Source organism: Aythya fuligula, chromosome 5 (assembly GCF_009819795.1).
Source record: "Aythya fuligula isolate bAytFul2 chromosome 5, bAytFul2.pri, whole genome shotgun sequence".
NCBI classification, from domain to species: domain Eukaryota; kingdom Metazoa; phylum Chordata; class Aves; order Anseriformes; family Anatidae; genus Aythya; species Aythya fuligula.
In genome coordinates, this window is record NC_045563.1 from 41635406 (window position 1) to 41658388 (window position 22983).

The 22983-nt window shown below is 35.4% G+C and overlaps 1 protein-coding gene across 3 annotated transcripts in view; it reads right to left on the minus strand.

The window, feature by feature from the left end:
• Positions 1-4258: 4258 nt before the first annotated feature.
• The window catches only part of STXBP6 (syntaxin binding protein 6), a 109769-nt gene continuing 91044 nt past the window's right edge, over positions 4259-22983 (minus strand). For 2 of the 3 annotated variants that reach the window (XM_032188782.1, XM_032188783.1), the window contains exons 4-6: positions 21782-21947; positions 10444-10601; positions 4259-5179 (exon numbers count right to left, since the gene is read on the minus strand). In XM_032188782.1, coding sequence (XP_032044673.1) covers positions 5147-5179; positions 10444-10601; positions 21782-21947 — 357 coding nt within the window. In that variant the 3' untranslated portion in view covers positions 4259-5146. Of the gene's footprint in view, positions 5444-10443; positions 10602-21781; positions 21948-22983 lie in introns of all 3 variants that reach the window. The other variant, XM_032188784.1, reaches the window with a different exon arrangement.

Below are 22983 nucleotides of genomic sequence, written 5' to 3' on the forward strand. Positions count from 1 at the left end.
CAGCTTGTCGGAAATGCTGAAGGACTGCACGTGGAAAAGCAACAGAAACGAACAGACGAGATAAAAACCCATGGCACTCATTTCTCAATACATAGGTGTAAAGACTACTTGGGAACATCCTGAAAGAATTTTGCTAGAACTGGCTGCTAAAAGCACAGATGGTTCTCTGCCGACTTGTGAGAAAACACTAATGGCAAGCTCTCCACCACTGCTGTTCTTTTTCCTTGGAGATGCTTGGCTCACTTGAGCTCACAGAGCTCACTTGGCAGTTACTTTATAACCTCTCCTGACTTGCTCAAGATGCTCCTCATCTTGTCCACTCTCACCTCAGAATTTAGCTGCTCTTGATTTGCAGTATGAATAGTACTCATACTTTATCCCTAAAAAGCAATATTGGAATGCTTCAGACTGAGCTAAACTCTCTTACAAGGCTCATACAACTGAATGTAGCAATTTATTATTAAAGCCAAATGCTTTTTATCAGAGGGCCAACCATAGCTGCATAAAGGATCTCACAGCTGTTGTAAATGTTAATAGATGTCATGTTTAATAAAACTGGTAAACATTTTGGAAAGAAAGATAATTCTCATTAAAATCTTAATACTTCCCACAAATAATTTTTTGTAGAAATCCTTCTTTTCTGATCATGCTATAAATTTATTATGCAAGGAAAGCTTTCCTGTATCTTTCTGAAATGCGATGGGGGTGGGGAAAGACAAAAAAAAAAAAAACCTGACTCATTGATTTGACTGGAAACCAGCTTGTTAATTAATTTTAGTTCCATACAAAGATTTTCATTTTGATATATTATGAAACATTACCAAAATCTGTTTTTTTTTCCAGGTTTCCTTTCTGTTCTATTCAGAAGAGAACACTTATGATCAAACAAAACTTTGTCCTCACATCTTTAGCAGCAACGAAATTCCAACACAATATGGGCTAGAACGTCAGTTCCCCTGCAAAAGCAACTATCATTTTAGCTACCATCAGAGAGCTGTGAAAGGACTTAAAACATCATTTGGAATTTTGTTAGATATCTACCTTCTGTGTTTCTAAAGCCATACAATTTCCCTAGCTAACAAGTTTACTTTTATACCCAGAATACTTAGGCCTAACATTGATGATGAATCAAGATACATGAAACAGTACGCTTACACTCAGTCTGGAGTTACCCAGTCATTGTGACAATGCAGACTTTATGAGATAACAGCAAATAAAAAGAAACACTCAGAAAAAAAAAAAAAAAGAGAGAGTCGAAACATATAACATCATACAGTGCTTCATATGACACACAAAACAAGCTGAGGTTATGAGCTACGAACTGGTTGCTCAGTTTTAGAATTACTGGAAAAAAAAAAAAAACAATTTTTAGGTAAGTCCATGTCCTTAGCCCACTGGTAGTTGACCACTTTCATGTGATTAGTTTTGAAAAAAAAATTAAAGCAATTTCTTAACCTGAGACATCCTTAGTGAATATTGGTTACATCTTACTGATCTGCTCACCACTGTATAGAAAAGAACTTCTTTACATTGGCCAAATTATGATTTGTTAATTATAATAAAATGCTCTTCTGATCAATTTCTGTTCTGATCCACCAGAAATCTATTTCTTTTTAGTAAAAGTTTCAAGCAGTTTGGGCACTGAGCACATACTGTGTTCAACATCAGACTTTTGACAAGCGTTCTAGCAAATTTCTCTTAGTAGCTGAAATAGTAGAGACCTTGTAAAAGCCTGGAAAAAAAAACAAACAGATGGCATCAGAATCAGTTCATACTTGATGTAAATCTACAAGCAGCCCTCATTTTAATATTTTGTTAATAAAATAACATTGCTTCTCTGTGTTTATAGAAGTTTAAGAACACAGCCTTTATAGCTTTATTCCCACCGGACAATCAGAATTGCTTTTATTTTGATTAAAAAAATATCAGTAAAAGTAGATGAGCAAAAGAAAACAACAATTTATCAATAAGCATTTTATAGAAAATTGAAATAAAATTTAACATGGAATTCTTTTCAACCTGCTTTTACGTTGGATTCTTACTTGTGTTAAGTATGGTCTGGAATCTCCTTGGACATGAAATCATTCTACCTAGTTCCTATTACTCTCCCCCCCCCCTCCCGAAACCTTTCATCTTAGTGGAAACTAATTTTTTGTTCAGTTCTGCTAGAGTGAAATATAATTCTCCTAGAGTGAAAGAGAAAGATGTTTTTTAAAAATCATTTGTATTTTGAATGAACAAATTCTAATAGACATATAGAAAAAATCCAAGGACAGCTTTCTTTTGATCACAGTTAAAGTATTTAATGACAAAACTATGGTTTCCAGTAATTACCCTAGAGAGCAGGTCCCACTCTTATTTATTTTTTTACCCATAATGGCACAAAATTTCTACATCTCTGAGAACTTGAGGAATTGGTTACAATAGATACCAGCAAGTATTACAATTCTGCCATATCATAGCAAAACCTTTAAGATCACTTTTTAGAGAGCACATTTTGGTTAATATTTCACATAATGCACAACTTTTGCTAGACACAAAAGTAGCCTTTTAAGACAGAGTTTGCAGTACAGTAGTTTCAAGTCTAACAATGCATTATTTTTATTCTTTGCAGAACTTTAAAAGGATAAAGAAACTATTGATATTGTTACAATTTACAAATACATTCTTTCATATGAAACATTAACCTGAATCATAGTATATGTTATGTACATGACTATCTAATACTATATTGTATACACTACAAGCTAAGTTCCAGAAGGAAATTGCAATGCTCTAAGATTTACCTTCGGATAGACATTTATACACCTCTAATTTTTTTCTTCTAAAAACTACCAAATATAGTAGTTTAATGAATAGCAAGAACAAAGTGAACACACAAATAACCCCCTTTTCCTTCATTCAATAACACTAGGTTACTCAGAATTCCCACAGTAAATGGCTTTTGATGGTGAGATAGAAGTCCTGAGTTATGATACATAACACGATACATTTTACTGGAGGATATATAAAAAAAATATCCTGAAAAACTATCATTAAGATTAAAGCAATGCCTTAGAACAGTTCAGCTCACAAATGACCTAGAACTTAGCAGTGCAGCTGTGACCTTGACCTGTTCAGCTGATACTCATGTAAACACCTGAAAACCTATGCCTTTTTATATCAGTTTAGACAAGTAATTCTTTTCAGGTTTATCTGATCTGGGGTTTCAACATTTCTTCTGAATTATTGACAAGCTCAGAAGGCCAGCTAGGTGGCAGCAGTTCAAAGTCTATTCCTTCTCTCAGGAGATGGACTTGGAAGTTAGCAGCAGGATAAAGTTTAAAAAAAAAAAAAAAAAAAAAAAAAAAAAATTGTGGTCAAATATGTACTCCCAGACTGAATTCTAATGCAGCTATTTTTAAAAATTCATCTAACATTTTGTTTCTAGCAGAAATTTAATTTCCAATGAGGGACTGTTTTCCTGATTGATTTGCAGAAATACAGTCATTACAATGGCACTCAGAAAGCTACTGACATGTCCAGGGCAAGCATTAATTGTAAGTAACTTGACTGAGTGTGCAGAGCTCATGTTGTTAATGAGCCTGTTCTGACTTGTAACACAGAGCTGGCCAAACTCCTTTTCAATTGACAGTGCACAATGTGGTAACTGTTAGAGCTGATGCTAAATCTGTCTAAATGATCGTATGGTACTACACAGATGACAAATTTATGCCTTCTGTCAATTCCCACTGTGATGTTAAATAACAAGCTTCATATAAAACAGTTTAAAATACATGAAAAAGTAGACGTAAAGTTTGAATGCAATCAGTTTTAACAATGTGATGTCTCTAAATTCATATAAGAATGTTTCCCTAAAGCCAAACATCTTTTAACGATGAGTGTTTCCAAGACAGAATTTAAGTTGCTTCAGCTTACAGTAACCAAGATATTCTCAATGACTACAGCAGCTTTTATCTTTCTTTCAAGCACTGCTCTGAAGACTTTAGACTGTTTAAAGTGTCATTAATAATGCAAATATCTAATTCTACATTGAAAATGAAAACTACAGTACATTCATTTAATGACAGCTTTCTGGATCTCTGGTAAGATGAGGACAGAAGATTCTGATGTGCATTGCTTTTAAAGAGCTGCGTCTCTGGAAGATGAAGGCTGAAACTTCTGCTAGGATTTCTATTTCTTCCTTAATGGTGTAAAACAAACAAACAAAGCATTTTTTATTTATTTATTTTTTTAATTTTAAAGCATATTAGAATGTTTTAAAAATGTTACGAAATCATCTGTGAAGTAAAAAAGAAAAAAGAGTAACCTGCTTATCTTTGTAAAAGATTACAGGCCATATATTGCATACAGTGCATATAATATGATGTATGAAGTCACACTTCCAGCGATAATGTAAATGTTGAAAAATGAAGCAAACTAGAAGGTACGATTCTAATATACTGAGACATGCTTTTTCAAAGCCTCCATTTTAAAAATCAGATGATTAACTAAAGACAGAAGTCATTCTAACCAAATTTCTCAGGAGTGTTCCCAAAAAATCTTACTTTATGAAAGATTATGAAAAATATGATGTGGAAAATGAATTCTCAATTATGTAGGCCTTTAGGCCAGAGAATCATAGGTATAAAGAAAATGAAACGTTATTTTACAGCAGATTGCTAAATACTCGACTGAGGCACAGCTATATGTGTTTAGACGCATAATTTACTTCCTTTCTCAGTGTTGAAACTTCAAGAATACATTCTTTATGTTTCACTCTACTGCTCAAATAATCCATCTGGAAGGTAAAATAGGAATATTCAAAATGCCTTCAAATGATTCCCCTATGAAATTCAAATATGCATATCTGAATGCTGGTGATGGCACATGCAAAACTTCCTACACTGGGTAGGATAAGAGTGTTTTCCAGGACAAAGCAGTAATCTCCACCATAGTTACAATCTCAGGTGATCAACTCCAACATTCAAATTCTGTTTATGCTACATAAAATGAAGGAAAGTGTATCCCTTCTTTGGATTTTATTTCCACACAAACGTCAACACCCAGTTAACAACTTTGCTATACAATATCAGGAAAAAGTATCATACAGTATCAGGAAAGAGTACTGGGGAAGAATATTATTATTTTAATCCTGATCAGCTTGTCATTTGGTCCAGTTCCCGTTTGCTTTAGGCTCCTGTAACAACAGAAATACAGGTACAAAGTACTGCTGGACTGTGTAGCAGTATCACAAAAAAGGAACAAAATGTAAGTCAAAAAGGTAGAAATGCAACATTTTTTCCTGCACAGAAATTTGAAAGAATGCATTTCCACTGAACTGGAAGGAAAAAAGCACACAAGTCTTAATCTCCTGTAAAAACTGCTGAATCTAGACTTTTCAGTTTCTCTCAGGAAGATTTCAGCATTGGGCAGTATCTCAGCATTTGTGCTTCATTGCAAGCTGGAAAAAAAAAAAAAAAAAGGAAAAAAAGAATTAGAGAGGCATCATTTGTACCAATGGCTATATAAAGCTAACATGGCTGGTTTGGATCAGAAGAGTTTCTAAACTGGATTCTCCAAAAGAAGCCAGAAATCGTGAACTTCTTTGCACAGAGATAGGCAAACAAATTGTCTCTGTGCTAGATATCTAAAAGTTTCCGTTTGCTATGGTGAGGAGGCAGAATTTATCTGTTTTCAGAGCTATGTCTCCCAATGTTCCATTATTTTGCTATGTGTGATGAGAACTATGTGGGTAAGCAAGAGCCTAGATACAGAGACATGCATGTAAGAAAGGTCATTTAGGCCTCATGATTTGGATTATTACAATCAGAAATTCTAGAGAGTTTAAAACACCTGTTCAGCAGCTCTGCTTTTACATGATGATGAAAAATTAAAGATTGATTTTAAGGATTTTTTTAAGGATTGTCTTTCTACCTCTACAATTACTGAATAGTTCAAATAATTAAAAATGGACTGAAAACTAGGAATAAGAGAGAAGAAAGAGCTAAAGTGAGATAAATCCTGTATAAAAACTGTAGGCAAACTGACTTTGCCAAATCAACTAGAGAACTTAGTTTTAGACTCTGTATAATATAAAAAAAGATATCTGTAGATAATAGCATGCTATATAAAGCTGAGATGAGTTGTCTAGAAACCTGAACTGGTAGGTGCAGCTAACATGTCATTTGCTAACAGTGAAATGACGACTAACAAATAACTCAAATTTAATTGACACGAACCTTTCATACTCAAGGATCTAGCCATAAAAGACTAGGGAAATAGACTAGGGAAATTGTAGGCCCTCTCCATAAGGAAATGGGAGACTTGGTTACCTGGGATATGGAAAAGGCTGAGGTACTCAATGACTCTTCTGCCTCAGTCTTCACTGGCAAGAGATCCAGCCACATAGCCTGGGCCCCAGAAGGCAAAGGCAGGGACTGGGAGAAAGATTAACTGCTCACTGTAGGAGATGATCAGGTTTGAGATCATATAAGGAACCTGAAAGCTCACAGGACCTGATGAGATAAATCCATGGGTCCTGAGAGTTGGCTTGTATAGAACTGCAAAGTACCAATCCAGGACTTCTGGTCCTAATGCAACAAAGCAGCAAAAGCCCGGTGGTTGAGATAACATTAGACTCTTAATGACGAGGCCATCAGGAATATAAAAGAGTTTTGAGGGAACAAAGAAGGGTGATTCAGGAGACTACAAGCAGTCTCAGGGTTTCTTGTTCTCCAGCCATTGAGGCATGGAAGTTTCTGGGTGTTTGCTGTTGTTATTACATTCAAAGTTGTTTGATCAATGAAAAGTTGTTTTGAAAAGAACTGCTGTGGAGAGAAGGGTATAAGAGGGGAACCTGCCTTCAAGATTAAAAAAAAAAAAAAAGGCAGCACGATGAAGTTACATCAATAAGGAAGCAGGAAAAAGAAGTGAAGAGGAACAGGCTCACAGAATGGAGACCAGGACGGAAACAGGCACTTTGATTGCCTCATGAAGATAGGTTCGGCCAAACTCAGCAAACTGCTCAGAGAAGCTTGTACAGAAAGTCGCTGGAAATAGGCGCACTGGAGCTGGAGAGAAGCTTGAGCTGAGAGAAGCAGACCTGCGCACACAACTGCCCCTCGCTGGTAAGCAGTTGTGCATTACGGGGAATCATACGTCCTTAGGAACAAAGACTGTCCTGGTAACCTTACAGCTTATTCTCCTTATTAAAAATTGGACAGATTATGAGCCTGAAATATGGAACCAAATTGAGGTCAAGGTGTGGGACTCTGCAACTAAAAATGGCAAGGTTGCAGTGGGACTGCTCGGCAACCTGGCGAGCAGTCTCTGAGGCCTTAAAGAGCCATGTGGGACCACAGTCAGAAACGTGTGGTTTACCAGACAGTGAGGGAGCTGCGGGCTCCTTTACTGATCTGACTGCTACGCCATGGGCCCCCCACAGCTACTGCCATCGAAGGCTTTTGCTGTTATGCCCCCTGCTGACCTGGACGTGCCTTTTGACCCAGGCCCAATTGGCCTTGAAAAGGAGATGGATATGTTTTTCTTCGATCCGGGAAGAACGGGATACATAAGGCCTGAAGACTGAGTTGCTTGACAACTTAAAGCAAGACATACTGTTCAAAGGGAATGGAAAATGGAGACTTGTTTGTAATCAAGAAAAGGAGTGGAAAATGGAGACTGTTGAGTCATGGAACTTGGAGGATTGTTTGTTACCTTTTCTGATGATTAAGGAGGCATTGGGGAGGCAAGGACAATCCCCAGACAAGGACTGTATATCTCAAAACAAGACACTGGAACTCATGATAAGGAAGCGACAGATGGACAGAGAAACAAATGTAAGGACTATAAATCTCAAAACTGGACATTGGAATTCATTATAAAGATACAACAAACGGAAGAATTAGCAACAACCAGCTCTTGCAATTAAGAAACCTGCCAACTCAGCAGATTCCTGGCCAAAGGTGAAAAGTACACTGTGAGGAAGACTCGGGGTCTTCCTCCCAAAGACCCCTGCCCACAATTCTTGGGAGGCTCTATGCAGGCGCAAGGTGCCAAAAGGCTAATTAGCATGAGAAGCGAGGGAAGGCAGGGATAGGTGATGAATATGTATAGGCGCTTGTAGAATATTGGTTGATTGTATAAATTCAAGACTGCTTTCTGCTTTGGGTATGCACGATAGGTGGAGAGACGCCCCGTGCATCCAGCGCTGCAATAAAGAAAATACCACTTAAAGGAATTTCGGCTTCAATCTTTGAATCACTGAATCACATATGGATAGGTGTACTCAAGTTTAGTAAGTCATGAAACTCAGAGGATTGTTTGTTACCTTTCCTGATTGTACGTATGTATAGGCATACTTGTGTTTAGTATGTAAAGCAATGTTCTGTATATTTATAATGTTTGATGTTTGTGTGTGCGTGTTGGTGGAACGTAGACTCCCCACACACCCAGCGCTGTTTACTTGCCTTTTATACCTTTTAGAAATATATTTTAGAAATATTTGTTTTATAAATATTACAAAATTCAGATTGAGTTGAGACCTCATTTATAATATTTAGCTTTTTTTTTTAAATTTTTTTTTTTTTTTTGAAAAGCATTCTGCCTGCTGTGGATGTATTATAAAGTCAACAAATCAAATTCTGTAGATGCCCACAACTTCTGTCACAGAGATAGATGGAAGTTGAACACCATTATGCACATGCAGAAGCAACAGGCACAGTATTATCAATATCTTCCACAAAAATAGGCAATACCCATATGTTCCTGAGATGGAACTGTTACTCAAAATCCTCATAACATTTGCAGATATAAAAAGATACCTCTTCAGAAACAGTCACAAGCCTATGACTTCTAATCAAAGGTGGATTAACAATAATTTTACTGTATTGCTGCACGCAGTGTGTTTTTGCAGTCTGTACAGAGCCGGACAGTTTCACAACAGTTTACCGATACACAGTTGAATTTTAAAGCCTTCTCAACACTAGCATTATCTCATTCCATATGCACCAGATGTTTAAAAAAAAAAAAAAAAAAAACACAACAAAATGAATAAAAAAGCAAACAAAAAACTCCCCATAAAAAAAAACACCAAAAATATGCCATAAATTATTGCAAAGTTTATATCTGAAATGCAGTTATTGATAATAATTACTGCAAAAGTACTGATTTCTTTTTCCTCTGATTGTCCTCATCCTCATTTTTTTTCCTATTGTTTTTGCCATGGCCTTTTAACAGATGACTTTTTAATCACTGTAATGTTAAATTTACACTTAAGGATATTCTGAGCAACCTAAGATATTCTTATATCCTTACGTAAAAGGGTGTCATGGTTTTGTTATCATTTATCAACATAGCACTTAATCAGTTTGAGTCATACTGAAAAGGAATATCCTCAAAACTTGGTATATAAATGAGATACAATAAAGTAAAATAAAACAAAAATAAGACTGCCAAGAAGCAGATTGACTGGAATTTTTACTAGTAGTAAAACCAAGATATCTTAAAATGTACGTAAAAAAGGGGTGGGCATTCACATCAATGTAAAAAGGTGTGTCTAGACACAATAGGTGTGTCTAGCTGCTCTTCAGATTTGCTCTTCCGTATTACTCTTTTTTCCCCTACTTCCTCCACTGTGACATCAGGCAGACATTTAATATATGACTAAAGAATGTCTGAAGCCTCAGTGAAATGTTTCTTGACCACCAGCTCATTAATTTTTTTGTCACACTAATGTAGCAATGAACTGCTTCCCTATCTAAAGCTAAAAAATAAAAAAATAAAAAAAAAATTGCCAGATTAGAGACTGGGATCAGAAACTAATAGATTAAAGAATCTATGCTCTGAAGAAGTTAGTTCCTATTTTGTGTGAGCAGCATTATCAGCATTTCTGATTGTAAAGCAATCATTCTTGCAGGAATAAGTAGCTGTTTCCTTAAATCAGAAGGAAGATCTATCTTCTCCCATCTCAGTGTTAGAAGGAAGCATGAAGAAATTCATACTTAATAACAGAATTCTGGAAGAGCATCCAGAATGCTCTTTGACAGTATTTGTTACTCCCTGCTCTCCACTTAATCACAGAACAGACAGTAGAATTGCAAAATTGGATCCTAATATGGAATATTTTTTGTAGCAAAAAAACCCACACCAAACTAAAACAAACAGCCTGAAGGTACCAATTGTTCCTATTTACAACGTCTTATAAAAGGAGTGGAAAGATGGATTTGAAATATGCTTCAGAAAGGTTAGGACAGGTAGTTTCATTTCAATCCAAGTAGGAATTCAGTAAACCTCAGATCCATTCACAGAATTTATAAATCAGAAATCAGCCAAATGAGGAACAATTACAAGGAAAAGTGTATGCTGTTTCTAAACAGCGACTGACTGTATTTCTTTCTAGAGCTTCCTCATGAGAAAGGAATGTGTGACTTGGAATGTGAGAGCCTTGTCCCAAAGTCCTACCTTGTGTGCAGTTTCTGCAAACTGCTGAGCACTGTTTTTCAGCTCCTCTGTCTTTTCTTCTGTTCGACCTAGCCTTTCACCACGCTCATTCAAAGCTTGACTTGCCTTCTGCACTGCACTTGTCACACTGTCTGCTGCTGAATGGAGTATGCTGTTTCCTGCAATATCAAAATAAGCTGTTAAAATACACAAATGCAGATATACTTTATATTACACACAAAGTATAAATGTAAATAATATATTTTCATTTATAATGTTCTTGAGTTAACGTGTTATCTGCCAGTTTGTCATGTTTGTCATCTAGTTCAGTTATCGATACGGGGATAAGTTACTGTTTTTTCAATCAAATTGTGTCATAAAAAAGACAGTATTGCAACGTAGTACTTGGGAAATATAAGGAAACAGGTTTTTTTGGACTTTTTTTTTTTTTTTTTTTTTTCCAGTGTTGTGCTCTTACACCATTTCAGGAGCTTACTCTATTATATCCATGACACAGATTACAAGTGCACAGCTTCTTCCAAACACTCTTATCTTTATATAGAGTGACTTTCTTTGAAACAGTCACACTATGTCCATGTAGAATAAATGAAAAACTCTGCAGGACAATTCTGTAGGAGTGCACCGTTTTCTTCTGTACTATAATCATAATAATCATCTTTCATTTACAATTCCACCCAAACACTATTGCTACAGTCATCTTATGCTGCTTTGATCTATCTTCATCCCTTCTCCATGTGAAACAGTGGTTATGCTCCATGTCACAGCATACTGAATTAAATTGAAACCTTCATATTTAAAGCCAAAGTAAGACTCAGTATCATCTAAACCCTTAGCCTTATCGTCCACATCTGCTTAATAATTTATCTGATTCTTCTCTGGCATACAGTGTAGGAGCCCCAAGAAACGGCTTATTCTCTTTCTTGAAGGAACTGACAATGAATGTTAACAACACATACAACAGTACAAACTGAAAACTCCTTATGTAAAGTTGCATATCATCAGCATGAACTGGTATATGTATTAGAACCCATGCATAACAAAAAATTATGTCCTATCCTTTATTCTTTTCAGCAAAAGGACTAGTAAAAATTAAACTTTCCACAATACGGTAGTATGAGAGTTCCTTGGTAGCTTTCATTAGAACTCCAAAAGCTTTAAAACAATCTACGTCACAGGGAATCAATTATCTGGACATATACAACGGCACTGTGAGAGTCAGAAAGCCAATACACAGAGTATTAACCAGGAGGCATACTGTCACTGCTAATTTTCTGAACTAGAACCCTGAATGTTACATTCACCCAGATCCCTTTTTTCACAGAATTAAAAACAAATATACAATAGTTAAATGCATTATGCTGGTGAAACTATAAAACTAGTTCAATACACAAAACTTATGTGAGCACCACAGCAAATCTGTGTTACAACAGTCTGTTATTCTTACAGACATACAAAGACAACTGAAAATAAACACCTACCTACTAATTTTATAATTAATCTGAAAAGTGTTTCTACTGAAAAATATTCTCAGGTTAATAAATAAAACCCCAAAATTATTTTTGAATGGTTATTTTGCTACTAATTTTCATGAGGAAAGCCAAGAACAAAAGATCCATTGAGACTAATGTTACAGATAATACTTCTTTCCTTCGAAACTGCAAACAAACAATGAAGAGTGAAACCAGAATTTGCTCCAAGTAGCCTATGATACAGCAGCGCAAGCTACATGCACTAATTCCTGTGAAAAAACAATATCTTCCAGATTTATTGAACTAAATAAAAACTATTACTAAGTTATTGGGAAGGGGGGGGAGAAGGGGAGGAGGTGGAAGGGACCTAAGAACCTACACACATTGACTCATGAATGATGAATCAATTAAAGAAATATCAAGCCAACACTTGATAGGCATGCCATGCGATATCATGCCTGCCAATGTTGTTACACTATTCACATTACTAATTAAAAACACAAAATGTATAGGATGTGGAACATCTCCAGATGTTTTTATTTATTTACTTCAAGTAAGGAAAAAATAAGTTGCGTTTAGAAAAGAAAATTGGCATTAATACTGAAGAGATGAATATTTAAGAATACGGTGTGCTGGAATTTGTCAAGATGGAAGTGAAACTTGATCTTTTCAAGTGGTTTCTCTTCAGCCCCTGAGGAGTCTGACAAAACCAGTGAAACCACTTTAAATATCATGCACTTTCTTACTTCAACAGTTCTTCAGTCAGTCGTTACTTTTTTCATAATTTGCTTGTTTAAAGCCAGTTCCACTGATTTTTCTAAGAAGCTTATTTTGGCTTTTGTTCAGGTCACTTTTCCTGTAAACACATGTACTGGGCAATAATGCATTGGAAATGGTTTCCTTTTTTTTTTCATGGCTTGATCTAAAATCAGCATTAGTTTTCTAGGAAAATATTTCTAAAAGCTCCCAAACACTGGATTAACTCTGTTGGTACTTTTCACAACCAGAAAGCTGCCACTGAATTTAAGGGAATCAAAGTGTGTAGAGAGCTTTATAAAACTCATCACCATCAAGACATCGTCTTAAAATTTGTTGGTGAATATTAGTTAATACAGATTGCTGAGCTGAAACATCAGCAAACCAAAAAAATAAAATCCATGCTAATCTATGAGGAACACAGAAATCCATATCTCAGTAGCCTACTGAATTTAATCAGTGTATTTCTAGAGCATATGTAGGTGGTTTCTGGTATGATTGACTCTCCTTACATTTGTATCCCTGAATAGCAAAATTTGTACTGGATATATTGGAGAATCATTCCTATGAATGATTCAGATAGCATTCTTCTTATAACTTGTAAAAAATTCAAGCTTTTCTTCAGGAGGTAACTACATGATGCAAAATTTCTAGAGAAGTTAGTTCTCTGACTGAATACCAAAACTGCCTGAGCTGTACCCACTTAGATGTAAACTTCTCCCCGTCGACTGACAATCACTTAAAAATAAATAGATAAATAGAGTAGTAGTCAGTACCTCTTTCCTAGAGTCTGGTAAAACTGTCTTTCATCCTTGCTTAGTTTCTACTGATGTGAAAACTATTAACATTTTTTTTTTCTGTCTCTTTGAAGGTTTCAGGTCTCATCTATTAGATCAGATACAGAGTCCCCTCAACAACAGACTTGAAACCCCTTTTCATGTAACATCTTCTCAGGAAAGAGATTTTGTAACACTTGCAAGTTGAGATAAATATAACCAAAATATGTGTATGGATCAGCTGATGTTCTGGGTTGCTTTTAGTAGGAGGCCACTTGCATAATTCCCAGAATGTTCATCTAGAAGGTCCTGTGTTTGCAGATTTTGCATGCCTACAGTCTTCATTGTATGTAGAGTCACATACTTGTGGTGTTTGTTCCCCCCCCCCACCCCCCAACCATGGTATGCATAAGTGTTCCAGTTTCTGAAGCATATGCAACTTTCTTTAGCTGTGTAGAGCAGATCCCAGCAGTTAAGACTACAGACTTTTCTCTTTCAAATAAACAAGAAAGGAAAATAGAGAAGTAAAGATACTTCATCATTTTATGAAAGGGCAACCTGTATTTTTAACCCAGCAGTATTTGCTGACTCACGCACTAGGTGGAGCAAATAAATACTGCCAGATGACATGGGGAAAATACGCATTTATATTGAGTTTAATCTAAAGAATTAGGTTAATATTAATTTCAAATATCAGCAAAATGTGTATGTTTAGGTCAATTTCAGTCAAACTAAAATCAAGAAAGATGTTGGATTTCATTCAATGTTTTTCAACAGTATGTTTGCTATATATAAAAGCACAGAAGCATACTACTTATTTTTAGTTACTCAAATAAGTGGCTTAATAGGGTGGCTTTTAATATAGCTTTCTTTTTTCTCTATGATATTTTGTCCTTTTATCTGAAATTGTCTTATTTTCTGACATTCAGATTTCCAAACTGATTAATAGCTACACAGCTTGGTAATCCAGTTTGCTTAGCAAGTCAGACATTTCATTTTGAATTTCTTGTAGCAGAATATGAACTGCTGGAATTAAATTCTCCTTTCTCCTTCGAAAATTCTGTTAGTGACCTGTACAATTATACATAACAGATTGGGCCCAAAGATGCAGAAACAATGGAGAGGCAGAGTGGCCTTTGGGAAAGTGCTTCAGACCAGTAATTCTGGAAACATTACTTGCTGATGGACAGAAAAACTGAAGAAACAAAACTTTGCAGGAAGCACCACACAGCTCCTGTCAGCCTCATTTATAATTTTATTTTTCTTCTTATGATCACAAGCTGCATCAGAGAATGCACAAAGAACATTCTTACCTGTCATACACAGTACCTGAAAGATAAACAGACACTATCATCAATCAGTATGGAAATTGGTCTATTTAATGATGAAACTAATTGGGCTCCTGAGATATCATTATTGCAGTTTGCATGATCTGTTTTAACACACATTCATAAAAGGTTCATCACATTCTCTATTAGCCATATAAAAATTATTTCAGTTTAATCCAGAGCTTTATCTGTACAACAGTGATAAGACTTTACAGTGACTGATTTGTAAACACAAGCATTTAATTTTTAATTGCACATGCATTAACACAGCATTTAGCAATTACCTTCTGTTTCCAGAAGGAAATAACCATGAATTGCTATGGTAATTAAGAAGTTCTGTTCATCACACCAAAACTATTTATATAAGAAAATGAGCTATATATTGTTCCCACTGAATGGCATAAAACTGGAGTTGCATCAATGAATAAAGTACAGTTAAAAGTATAACAGCAATCAGTTCAAATTTATTAACAAGACCGCCTGTATGACAATGTATGATTTACACTAGGATATACTGTTGTCACTACAAGTTGAACAGAAGTTTGGAAACAAAGTGAAGAATGGCTTTCCTTTATTTTTACTGTTTTGTGTTTTGTTGACTGCACTGATCACCTAAGAGCCAAAGGCATTGTGTAATTATAGTATCAATACAAATCTAAGGGTCTTGGGAGAGAAGAGAAAGATATTGAACAATTTGCAGATAAAAAAAGAATTTTTTTTTGTAAGCAGTAAAATAGTCTGAAGAAGGGAAGAAGATATACAGTATAGTGCTATTTAGTGCTGTTTTTCCTTTAGAAAGCACTTAGGAAACATCTTCACCACCAAATTCTCGCCCTCCCAAAATCACCCCCCCAGTTAGTCTCTAGATAATTTCAATATTTAAATTATCAGCCAGAAAGGATGACCAAGTGTTCTGAAATACAGAACATTCACTAAAGTAGTACCTTTACTAAACTTATTAATTTAATTACAATTTAAAATACTTGAATCAGCAGACTGACATCAGAATATTATTTTCTCAATTTATCTTTGAAGAATAATGTTAGGAGTGGAAGGATATACTATTAAATAATCTGTTCAGGTCAGAACAGCAATGACATTCTTAACTGCAAGCTTAAGAAGACACTTGAGAGAACTGTACTTTCAATACCTTCCTGTCCAAATCCAAAACTGGCTTTAATGCACCATTTCAGCTTTAGTCCTCTAGAGGGAGGGAAGGAGAGGAGAAGGACAAGAAAAAAATATTGGTTATATAGATACATACATACATGTAAACCAAGGTTATGTGCTGGTAGGCCTTCCCAAAGAGGCAAAGAAGTCATTTGATGTTTATCTTGTCAGAGGTCTGGCAGTGCAGATGGAATAGAAAATACTAACGTAAATTCATCAGCTATGTATCCTTTCATTGAAGAAAAATTTCTAGTGGAATGTAGAGATGAGACAAATTACTACATAATTTGTTCATAGTCTGATAGTAGCACAGGATCTGTCACAATTAGCAGGTGAAACTGGTCTTGCAGTAGTTTGGACCAGCTTCTCATTTATACCTTCAACAATGGGAGAGTTAGGTGTTTTTAGTGATTGTTATTTGAGACTTGATCTGACTCTGCCCCTGGAAATCAATACAGCGATGCCAGTATTGTGCCTCTTATCCCCACAAGGTATTCTACAGCTGCAGAGATGCAATACAATGCGTTAGGTCCATGTTGAGTGAAGGTGATGCAAATCTGATCTGTTTTGAATTTTATGAGGGAGTTTAAATACTGTGAAGACAAAGACAGAAAATCAGTAAATTATACCCTTAGAAAACTACTGTCATGCTACAACGGGCATTCTGAAATGGCTATCAAATTAACTTTTCTTCAGCAATTTTCTTTAGAAATGTAAAGCAAATCTCAGCTCTCCAGAGGGAGTACTTCAAAGATGTTCCAAAGTTCTCATCAATGACATCATTAGTTTGAGTCCGGGCAGTTGTATTTTATCTCAGATACAGTAACTTTCATTACAACTGGAGGCTGTGATCTCTTGTCTTCACTGAACTGCAACAGTGGAACCACACAAGCTTATTGTTGTCATAGATGGAGCTGTGACACTACTTCGTCCTGGAATCAGATTCCTAACATGACTGACATTCAGAAACTGATTTCTCTGTCAATTTGATTTTACAGACTGTTCACTTTCTTTCACACACAAGCATTTTTTCAAGCAGAATTCATGCCAAAAAACAAACAAACAAAAAAAAACACAACACCCAAACCAACAGTACAGTAACTGTCAAGCCACAATAAACAACACATTCAGTTTAAATGCAGTAATTTCCTAGGGAAAAAAAAAAATCACAACAGAGGCACAGACACACAACAAAACAAAATACAAACAAGCTTATGGCTCAAAGGTGCTGGAACATATTACAGATAAAATATAGCAGTTCAGTAGCACTGCATTATAAATCAATTGTATTTGATTTATAAAGGAGAGAAAAACAGCAAGTAAGTAAATATAATTGTCAGAGTGGATCAGACTTGTGGTCTGTGTACTTGTTTATCTACCAGTATGCATTACCACCTTCTCAAAGATATGTAGTATTGCAACAGGAGAACTGTAATAACTACACACAATGAGGGCTCAATAATTACTACTTTTCTTGATGATCAGAAGAACAAGAGCATAATAGATTACTTCCAAAGTTTGCATATTAATAAAATTATTATATTCATATCTGTGGATAGCTAATATTTTAGATGTTTTTATATAAGCAGCTAATTTTATAAGAAAAAAAAAAAAAAAGCAAGTGCCTGAAATGGTCTCTGACAGTAAAAAGAAAATAATTTATAATATTTCAGTCTCTAGACTGACATTGACCTTTATTTTCTTGGCAAAAAATATCTTAACTCAATGCAAAGAATTTTGCAGTTCCCATAAAGAAAGATTGCTAAGATTAATCAGGTCAGTAATTTGAAAATACCAAAATGCTGCCAAAATGAAGTGATAGATTTTTTATTTATTTATTTTTTTAAATTTAGATCTGTCAAAGTCACTTGCAACAGAATTAATTTACAAGTAGAAGTCTGTAAGGGTAATATGCTCAAGCACACATTTCTTCTATGACTATATCAGGTAAGAGGTGAAAAAAAGTATCAGATATGTGAAAGGAATGAGGCGGGGGGGGGGGAGCAATAGTCTTTCTTCCTATCCTAATTCCATTTGTCTCATTTAGTTATTCATTAAGCTTGCACAGTATGGTAAAAACTACTATATGTTTACCGGTCCCAAATGTGGTATTCTACCACATATCATCCACCACAGGAACATCTCTTTCAACATACAGAAGGTTTTCAGACAACATGAACAAAAATATTTTGCTTTAAAGCTTGTAGTTACTAGCAAACTTTAAAACCTCTGTGAAATCTGCTTTCCAAAATACAGCCTTGCAATAACTGTTTGTCCTTGTTTTTATTTGGAAATAAGACCCAGTGGCCTACTTTCTAAAATAGTATAGATCTGCATTATAAAACTGAATGCAAACTGGCTTTTTCATGTAGAAATTTCATCTTCAAATAAGTCCAAAGAATTAATGAAAACATCATAAAGCCCTATTCCTAGATCGCTGAAGCTAAGATGCATCAATAGCTTACGAAAAAAGAAACTCATTACTATTCTCACATTGGCAATATATTTTTGGAGAAGAGAAAAAACGATCCATTAGTAACTCTTGCCAGCTGTCCTAGAGGAAAGGTTAGAGGCAAAGATATCACTACTTTGAACTTCTAAGAATATTTTAATTAAATTGACAGGGTGACCAAAGCTTGTAGGACAACGCTTAAAACAAACAAACAAACAAAAATACAGGAACATATCTTCCTTCAACCTGTCTTTCCAAGGATTCTGCACTTCTGATGTGTGTCTAAAGGTGGCAGCAACTGCTAATTGTTACTGGCACAGAATCTGAGGTTTCAAACACTGTGTCTACAGGGTTCTACCCAGAAATATAAAGACCAAATGCATTCTTAGTATCAGCCTAATATTAGGTCAACAATTAAGTTTTTATAATGATCATAATCTGTGAATAAAAATATTCAGCTCACTGCTCACCTCAAACTTTCTCTTTTTTATTTTATTTTATTTTTTATTTTTTTTTTAACATCAGTAATGTGTCTAAATAAAAAAAATGATTAGCTTAGTTACTTCATTAACATAACACAACAATGCCTCAGATTAGACATATGCCAGTATTGGAGCCAATACATCAGAAAGACATGGAAGGAGAAAGTTTTTCCTACTTGAATCAAAAAAACCCTCTTTCCAAATGCCTGTCTTCCACTTCCCAAAGCAACACCTAGAAATCACATGTAAGCAATAGAGAGGCCTCTTCCAAACAAAAAATAAACTATTTCATACAAGATAATACAGGGAAGAATCTCATTACAGTCTTTACAAATTTGAATTTGTTCTTTGTTCTGAGAATTAGCACCCACTCCTGTCATCAGTTCTCATTATCACTATAATTAATGTCATTAAGCAAGTTACAGAAAACAGCGTAGACTATGTAATTCCACAGACTACACCCTTACACCATACTCAACACAAAAAATAGTTCTGGAAAAGAAGAATCAGGCCAGTAGGAGGAAGTGTGTGTGTGTGCACATGTATGCGTGTAGTAAATTCAGGAAGTCAATGAAGAGGGTCTCCAGTTCCACAGGATGACACCTATTCACTTAAGGATAAGCTCTTAAGCACTTCCTGCAGAAACAGCATGAATTTCACTTTCTTCACTTGCATCCTTTAGGAAGGACTAAGGCTCAATCAGTAAGCTTGTAAACAAACCCTTCAAGTTCATTCATCTTCAGTTCTGGTTGGGAAGAAGTTAGGTCTTTTTTTTTTTTTTTTTAAGAGAATATGTATAGTTACAGTTACATCTTTGATGTGCATATCTAGAACATTACGTAAGCATATATTGTAATAATTTATTTAAAACATACTGGTTTGGTATTAGAAGTTAAACCATCCAAGAGGAAATTACTGTGCATATCCCCCAGAAAAGTCAAAAGAATGTCACTTAAAACGAAGGCTATTTTAAAACATAAAGGGCACAAAGTGACAAGCTCCCTCCATAATCTGACAGTGCTAAGGTTTCAGAATGATTTGAATCTATTGCTTTGGTTAGTTACCAGGGGAAAATGGAGGGGAAGAGTTGCAAATTCTAAACTGATTGTAATGTAATTCAAGATATATCCTCAGGTATACATTGTTTGGCTTGCTTGGCTATACTGATGCCCCGTTTTCTCCAGTGAGGATGAATTTGAAATCTGTTACATACTTCCCTGTATTTTTCACGCAGATCTCTGATACTGCAGGTTTCAGACTAACTGGATTTTGGTGTGTTGTTGGCCCATCTCTGGGCTTACCAGAACTAGCAGAACTGCAGATGCTGAGCATCTGAACCAGTGAACTAACAGAAGAGCTTCTAAAGTCAATGAATAGTGTTATTTCTGGTCACTGAATTTCTCTGTTTGCCTCAAAGTAATTGACCAACTAGAATAAACCAGTAAACCGAACTAACTTCATGGCACTAGATATCATGAAGGAGGGCTGCCTTTAACTGGAGATATTTCAAAGTTGCAATGACAGTTATTTGTCTATTTTTACTCAGCGCAGGAAGCATGCCTCTGTAAGATAAACACATTTTGAGGTTTTAAATATAATGTAATCCAAAAGCTTTTGAAGATGATGGAAAGAAGATTAATGGAACAGGAAGGAAAAAAAAAGGACATTTAGAAGAAAATTTTGTGCCTTTTATCTTAGTTTTAGAAGACACTAAAAGCAAAATATGATTGACAGAACAGCTCTGACTGCAAAGTTGGTGGTAACCTCAGTGTCACTACCCAAAACGTACGCGCCAAACTGGAGATGATTCCCCCCCCTTCCTCAAGTTTTACCATTGGTATTTTAGAAGAAAGGGATGGAAGACAAAGTTACAGCAAAACTTTGCTGTAAAAGCAAAGGTGGGTGCACAAAATGTACTTCTGATGGTGTACTGGAACAGATACTGGTTTTATAAGACAGAACTACCAGAAAGAGTTGAGTAAGGCTGGCAGTATCTGTATTTGATATCTTGGGGGAAAACAAACAAACCAAACCCCAAGCCAGCCTGTGCATCTCTGACAGTTTAGAGATATCAAATGTTACAAAACTCAATGAAAAAGCAAAAGTAACTTTTTATTCCAGCTGAGTGGAACAGAGAAGCATAAAAGGTTTAGAAGTGTTCTGGTTTAGAGCAGATAAAAAGGTGACTATTTTTAGAAATAAGGTAACCTACCTTCCGTAAGCTTTATTTTCCCAAAGAATATTTTGTGAAATAAGTGAAAAATCCTTCCCCAAAAGTAGTGTTTGTGGTTCATGAAGTAGATGGTAAACAACAATTCTATATATCGACCAGATGGTGTCCCCCTGTGTCTGCCCTCTCCCTTTATTTCTTTCTTTTTAAACCTGATGTCTAATACTGGATAGACATCAGACGGATACCTTAGGATGAACAAATTATGAAAATAAAACTTAACTGATTTCTGTCAAGATCAAAGTAAATTTCAAAAAAACTACAGGAACTTGGTAATAAACACTTTTGGGAACACTTGTTAGGAAATGACCCTGTAGAACAGATTTTGGGTGGGAAATATTCCAGGCAGCCCAGAAATATTTTTGGAAACAAATTGAATGCTACTAAGAGTGGGAGAAAAATGACTTCTCACAAGGGAGGTAGTGGATATTACCTCTAGAACTAAACATAAGAAAAAAATATTGTAAGAATTTGAAGTGGTGCTTGATGGAGAAACTGTGAAGCCTGTATTTCACCACTGTGAAATCAGCGTATTCAGACCCATGATTTCAAGATGTAGATAGGTAGCAAGCTCATTTGGACATAAAATAACTCAGGTGCAAATCATTTCATGTCCAACTGCATGGTTGTGTACTCCAGCTTCAATTGTAAGTACTCCAGCTTCAACTGACTTACCTCCCATAATTTTAGATTGGCAGTTGATAAATTCTGGTTTCTTGTCTGTCAGGTATCGCTGACAAGTGTGATGAAGAACCTGAAAGAATGTGCATTTTTCTGAAGCTGTGCTTGCTACCCACTGGTCAAAAGCATTTTCAAATAGTAAATCAAATTCTGGGGAATCCTAGAAGAAAAAAAAACGAAACATTACTACTACTTTGGTTTTATTAATGATTTGGAAAAAGATGTAGAGCTGCCATTGTTTAAAAAGCAGTTATGTAGGAAAAAAAGACAAAGATCATGCAACTAAAGACCATCCTATGATTATTGTTCTTTTGCACATTTTTGGATGAAAACACAGGCAGGATATTTTTTCTCGCAGATATTTTTTTTCTTTTAGTGAGGAATATTCAGCTATGAAAAAAAATACCTGAAAATAATGGGTTTTAGACCAAGGAATTAGAAGTTGGAATCTCATAAGAAATCCTTTTTAGCTACAGATATATAGTTACTATGTTTCTTCTGTATTAACATAGGCATTTTTATTTTAATGTGTTCAGCCTCTCAGTCTCAAAATTGCTCTCGCAATGTATTATAGAAGATGTGGTTCTGCTCTTTATATTCACCCAAAAAAGGAAAATAAATAGCAAGTTGCAGTTATTGTATTTAACTTATTATCATAAACTGTTGTATAGATCTCAAGATAACAAGAACAAAAGAGCACTGCCAGAATAAAATAACACCCCACCTCCGTACCATGCATCAACAACAAAAGTAAATGGATTCTGTAAGAGTACTGCTGCTATACATTTAGTGATATTTGCTAGAATTCATTTCGTAAACTAATACAAAAAACTATTTTGAGTCAGTGGCACTAGGAATCACAGGAAAACAAGTCCTAGAGGAATGCGTATAAGTTGAAGAATTTGATAGGACTTTCAATGTGAAAGTATCTCAAGCTGCTATTTAGAGAGCTGCTTAACAGGTGATGGGAAAGGGCCTAAAACTCATATCCCATATCTGTATTATCATTGCTCTCATTTTCAGTGCTCCTTTACTCAAAGAAAATTCCACAAAACTCCAAAGGCTTCATTTTTGTTAACAAGACTATACTGAAACAGCAGTCTGCACCACTAAGCCGCTAAGATTTAGGCAGCTGATCAGAGCACAGCCCTGAGCAAACCAATGGAGTTATCTACAAACATTCTGCTGTACAACGA